The sequence below is a fragment of the Arachis hypogaea genome, chromosome 13 (genome assembly GCF_003086295.3).
Source record: "Arachis hypogaea cultivar Tifrunner chromosome 13, arahy.Tifrunner.gnm2.J5K5, whole genome shotgun sequence".
In the NCBI taxonomy this organism is placed as follows: domain Eukaryota; kingdom Viridiplantae; phylum Streptophyta; class Magnoliopsida; order Fabales; family Fabaceae; genus Arachis; species Arachis hypogaea.
Genome location: NC_092048.1, coordinates 120603902 through 120610131, shown reverse-complemented (window position 1 = coordinate 120610131; position 6230 = coordinate 120603902). Strand labels below are relative to the sequence as shown.

Below are 6230 nucleotides of genomic sequence, written 5' to 3'. Positions count from 1 at the left end.
TTGTTGTTTTTTTTGTTTGTCTCTTTAAAACCAGAAACAGAGAATCAAATAATGGGTCTCTCTGTAGCTACGACTACCTTAGATATTGAGCTACACTACAGGTAAATCATTTAATATATTATCTTTTTAAATTTGTTTGAACATTTAATTGTTAAGAATATTTACTGATTAATTGATGGATTAAGCTTCTTTGCATAGTTTGTTAGATACAAATTGTTAGTCTCATGATTGGTTGAGATGTTCTCTTTTGAATATGTGTGGTTGACTTCTAGAAATTCTTTAGATGCAATAAGCTCTTGAATGAAAAAATCACTTATAGTTAGTCTAAAATATATGTCCGTGTCTTTTATTTTAGTTGACAAAGTAATGGACAAAGGGTGGACTAGTTTACCAAGACATACTGAGGGTTACCAACATGGTGTTAATTCATTTTTGGATTTTGCCTTTTCTAAAGGTAGACCACAAGGACAAGAAATTCTTTGTCCTTGTTCTATATGTAATAACTTTAGTTGGGGGCGAAGGGATGAAGTTTATGATCATTTAATAAGTAAGGGATTTCAAAAAAGTTACACTGTGTGGGTTCATCACGGCGAAAGGATAAGTCGCATGGATAGTGAAACCGATGAGAGTGAAGTCCATGAAGGACTTGTCGACGACATTCATGGGCTGCTAAACGAGACATTTCGGCATGTGCTTGAAGGAGATAAAGATGGTGATGGGCCAAACGAAGATGCAAAAAAGTTTTATAACTTGCTTGAAGAAGGAAAACAAGAGTTATATCCTGGCTGTAAAAAATTTTTGACATTATCATTCGTTATCCGATTGTATTTGTTGAAGACTCTTAATGGTTGGAGCAACGCATCCTTTACTGCTCTTCTTGAGTTACTGAAAGAAGCGATTCCTCATTTGAATATTCCTGATTCTTTCAATAAAATCAAGGCCATGGTAAAAGATTTAGGACTTGGTTATAATAAAATTCATGCTTGTCCCAACGATTGTGTTCTGTTCCGGGATACATATGAAGATGAAGAATTTTGTCCTATTTGTGGAGCTTCCAGGTACATAGAAAATGTTGAGGTAGATATAGAAGTTGATAAGTTGAAGAAAAAACCTGTGCCTGCAAAGGTCTTGAGGCATTTTCCCCTGATTCCAAGGCTTAAGAAGCTGTTCATGTGTTCAAAAATAGCTGAATCACTAAGGTGGCACGATGAACATCGTTCAAAGGATGGAAAGTTAAGACACCCAGCTGATGGCCAATCATGGAAAGACTTTGACAGGCTTCATCCCGATTTTGCTGAAGAATCTCGTAACATAAGATTAGGGCTAGCTAGCGATGGATTTAATCCATTTAGAACCATGAGCATCTCCCATAGTACATGGCCGGTAGTTTTAGTCGCATACAATCTTCCTCCATGGTGTTGCATGAAACCAGAGTATGTCATGATGTCCTTGCTCATCCCTGGACCATGTTCGCCTGGAAAAAGCATTGATGTGTATCTTCAGCCATTAATTGAAGAGTTGAAGGTTTTATGGGAAGTTGGAGTGGAAACATATGATGCTTCAAAGAATAAAACTTTTCAACTACATGCAGCACTTTTATGGACCATAAGTGACTTTCCAGCTTATGTTATGTTATCCGGTTGGAGCACAAAGGGAAAGTTAGCATGTCCTTGCTGTAATTATGACACCTCCTCTTGTTATTTAAAACATAGCCGGAAGATGTGCTACATGGATCACCGTATATTTTTGGGTATGGATCATCCATATAGGATGGATAAAAGATCTTTCAATGGCAATGTTGAATTGAGGTCTTCACCAGCTTTATTAGATGGGGAACAAATTTTTGAAGATTTGAAAGATTTTGACAATGTATTTGGGAAGAAGCAAAAAAATAAAATTGATGGTCCATGGAAGAAAAGGTCCATTTTCTTTGAGTTGCCATATTGGAAGCAAAATACATTGCGTCATTGTCTTGATGTTATGCACATCGAGAAAAATGTATGTGATAACATAATTGGAACTTTATTAGACATTCCAGGAAAGTCCAAAGATCATGCAAATGCTCGTTACGATCTCAAAGATATGGGCATAAGAAAAAACCTTCAACCAAAGGAGATAGATGGTGGCAAGAAAGCAAAAATTGCTAAGGCTTGTTTTAACCTTACTAATCAAGAAAAAACTATTTTTTGTGATATTTTGAAGTCAGTAAAATTGCCATCTAGTAGTTCCTCTAATATTTCTCGGTGTGTTCATGTTGCTGAGAAAAAGATATCAGGCTACAAAAGTCATGATGCTCATTTTATGTTGCATTATTTGTTGCAAGTAGCTATAAAATGCACAATGCAGAATCAAGTAGCTGGCCCTTTAATTTATCTAGGTTCATTCTTTCGTTCCTTGTGCCAAAAAGTTGTTGAAAATGATACAATAGATCATTTGGAAGTAGATATTAGAGAGATTTTGTGCCAATTGGAAAGAATATTTCCTCCTAGTTTCTTTGATATAATGGTCCATTTGCCTATTCATCTAGTAAACGAGTTGAGGTTGGGTGGCCCAGTTCAATTTAGGTGGATGTACCCCATCGAGAGATATCTGTGTAGGTTAAAGTCCTACGTTCGCAATAAGAGCCGCCCCGAAGGTTCAATTGCTGAAGGATATTTAGCCGAGGAATGCTTGACATTTTGCTCAAGGTATTTAAGTCCTAATGTGGATACAAGGCTGAGTAGGAGGACACAAAATTATGATAATTGCAGTGAAGCTGACGTATGTCATGATAGCTATTTTGCATCCTTGGGGCGACCAATTGGTGGAAAGAGGAAAGGGCAACCTTTTTCTCTAGATACCAACTCAAAAATACAAGCTCATCAGTACATCTTATTTAATTGTGATAAAGTTAAAGACTACATTAGGTATTTTTCTTATATATTTTTCAATTACCAATTCTCTATTAGCAAATTTAACTTACTCACTCTTTGCTTACTTTAGAGAGTATGAGGAACATGTCAACAATCAAACTAAAGGTAGAAAATGGAAGAAGGCAAAAACTCTAAGCCATGATTTTAGTGAATGGTTCAAAGAGCGTGCTTCTCATGAAGATGTTCCGAAACAACTTAAAGATTTGTCTAGAGGCCCAAACACAGTTGCAAAACGATTTTCTAGTTATGTAATCAATGGCTACAAATTTTAAACTAGAGAACATGATGCAAGCCACACAACTCAAAACAGTGGTGTGACTTTGGTGTGTGAAACACCAAGCTTTGCTAGTACTAAGGACAACAACCCAATGACAAAAGCCGTAACATATTTTGGTGCAATAAATGACATAATTGAGTTAGACTATTATGCATGTTTCAAATTTGTTCTCTTCAATTGTGATTGGTTTGAAGTTGAGGAAGAGAATTTCGGTCTAACTTCAGTTCATTTTAATAAAAGATGTTCTCGGGATGATCCTTTTGTATTAGCTTCACAAGTCCACCAATGTTTTTATATTCAAGACCCTTTTAACAAAGACAAGCATTATGTCATGGACACAGTGCCAAGGGATTTATTCAATATGTATGATGGGTATGATGTTGAAGCCGAAGAGTCTAATCAGAAGGACCCCTTTGATCAAGCAAATAATTTGTTTGTGCCAAAAGATAATTGTGAAGTTAAATGGACTAGAGAAGACATGCCAAATACAATCATTGAGAAACCTTCACTTGTTCTACAACAAGCTGAATATGATGATGATTCTGATCTTTAAAGAGATTTTTCTTCTCAACATAGAATAATTTTTTTTACTTTTATTTTTGGTGTAATTGTTTATGAACAGGTGCATTTCTTATAGATTCTTGGTTCTTTTAATATGTGATTTGGTTTTTTACTATTATGTTAATAGATTCTTTAAGATGTATACTAATCTCATTATTTTATTTCCTTTTTCAGAAAATGTTCAAAAAATTCATTGAAAATGAGATAGATTCAAAGTCAAGTGCTGAATTGCGTGCAAAGTTCTTCAAGAATATGGAAGTTAAGAGAGAAAAGATGTCTTCTGGGCAGCAGCAACATCAACCACCACCACCACTTAAGAGGATAAAAACCCTTAGTGATAGGAAAAGGGAGCAGAAGTTAAGAAAAAATGGTGTCCAAACAAATGATAAGCAAAATTTTATAGAAAAGCCAAAAGTTGCAAAAGAAAAAGGACAGAATTTGAAGAAAAGTAAAGTACAGATGGAAGCAAGTATGACTCACTCACAAGGATCAACATGTAGACAAGAGAAAGAACTTCCTTCTTAATCTACTGCTGTGGCTCACAAGAATACTAAAGAAGTAGATTCTAGAATGACTCAAGATTTGAAGAGAAAAGAGACCACAATTGAAGATGATATTGAAGAGTGTGGCAGCTTGCAAGAAAGGCTAACTAAGAAGAGAAAAACACGTCAATTTGCTTCAATGCCGATTGATACTTTTCTTCAACTTAACAATGAACCTGATAGTGAAGAGCAATTGGATGAGAACGAAGGAGATATTATAGAGTAGCAGGACAAGGATTATATTAATCCAACTAAGGCTGAGAACATAGACAATACTTTGAAAGGTAAACTTTTTGCAGGTTCTCAATTTTTTTCCTGTTTACTATTTCTTAGTTTAATTAGTTTGTTCAGTTTTTGTTAAATTCGTCAGTTTAGTTATGCATGCTTAGTGGATTATAGGTTGATTTTGCTGTTTAGTGCTGCTTTATCCTTGTTAATGGCTGATTTCATGCCTTGTTTTGATAGAGCAATGATGGTGATGGGCTTATTCTGAGCTGTTTTATAAGTGCTGATTTGGTTTTAGCGAGTTTATATGGGTTGATTTTGCTGTTTAATGCTGCTTTATCCTTGTTAATGGCTGATTTCATGCCTTGTTTTGATTGAGCAATGATGCTGATGGCCTTATTCTGAGCTGTTTTATAAGTGCTTATTTGGTTTTAGTGAGTTTATATGGGTTGATTTTGCTGTTTAGTGCAGCTTTATCCTTGTTAATGGCTGATTTCATGCCTTGTTTTGATTGAGCAATGATGATGATGGTCTTATTCTGAGCTGTTTTATAAGTGCTTATTTTGTTTTAGTGAGTTTATATGGGTTGATTTTGCTGTTTAGTGCTGCTTTATCCTTGTTAATGGCTGATTTCATGCCTTGTTTTGATAGAGCAATGATGCTGATGGCCTTATTCTGAGCTGTTTTATAAGTGCTGATTTGGTTTTAGTGAGTTTATATGGGTTAATTTTGCTGTTTAGTGCTGCTTTATCCTTGTTAATGGCTGATTTCATGCCTTGTTTTGATTGAGCAATGATGCTGATGGCCTTATTCTGAGCTATTTTATAAGTGCTGATTTGGTTTTAGTGAGTTTATATGGGTTGATTTTGCTATTTAGTGCTGCTTTATCCTTGTTAATGGCTGATTTCATGCCTTGTTTTGATTGAGCAATGATGATGATGGCCTTATTCTGAGCTGTTTTATAAGTGCTTATTTTGTTTTAGTGAGTTTATATGGGTTGATTTTGCTGATTAGTGCTGCTTTATCCTTGTTAATGGCTGATTTCGTGCCTTGTGTTGATTGAGCAATGATGATGATGGCCTTATTCTGAGCTGTTTTATAAGTGCTTATTTGGTTTTAGTGAGTTTATATGGGTTGATTTTGCTGTTTAGTGCTGCTTTATCCTTGTTAATGGCTGATTTCATGCCTTGTTTTGATAGAGCAATGATACTGATGGCCTTATTCTGAGCTGTTTTATAAGTGCTGATTTGGTTTTAGTGAGTTTCTATGGGTTGATTTTGCTGTTTAGTGCTGCTTTATCCTTGTTAATGGCAGATTTCAAGCCTTGTTTTGATTGAGCAATGATGCTGATGGCCTTATTCTGAGCTATTTTATAAGTGCTGATTTGGTTTTAGTGAGTTTATATGGGTTCATTTTGCTGTATAGTGCTGCTTTATCCTTGTTAATAGCTGATTTTATGCCTTGTTTTGATTGAGCAATGATGATGATGGCCTTATTCTGAGCTATTTTATAAGTGCTGATTTGGTTTTAGTGAGTTTATATGAGTTGATTTTGCTGTTTAGTGCTGCTTTATCCTTGTTAATGGCTGATTTCATGCCTTGTTTTGATTGAGCAATGATGATGATGGCCTTATTCTGAGCTGTTTTATAAGTGCTTATTTTGTTTTAGTGAGTTTATATGGGTTGATTTTGCTGATTAGTGCTGCTTTATCCT

The 6230-nt window shown here is 35.2% G+C and overlaps 1 protein-coding gene across 1 annotated transcript; it reads left to right on the top strand.

Annotated features, from left to right (window-relative positions):
* The first annotated feature begins 366 nt into the window (after nt 1-366).
* LOC112735314 (uncharacterized) lies at nt 367-3184 on the top strand. The gene is made up of 2 exons (XM_025784863.1): nt 367-2864; nt 2983-3184. Exons 1-2 carry the CDS (start codon nt 367-369, stop codon nt 3182-3184), a joined length of 2700 nt encoding a protein of 899 aa, XP_025640648.1.
* The last annotated feature ends 3046 nt before the right edge of the window (nt 3185-6230 follow it).

Bases quoted from the DNA above. Each gene is read 5' to 3' on its own strand.
- LOC112735314 (XM_025784863.1), top strand. From the start codon at position 367: ATGGACAAAGGGTGGACTAGTTTACCAAGACATACTGAGGGTTACCAA. The intron at 2,865-2,982 runs GTACATCTTATT...TGCTTACTTTAG, and splicing joins TCAAAAATACAAGCTCATCA to AGAGTATGAGGAACATGTCA.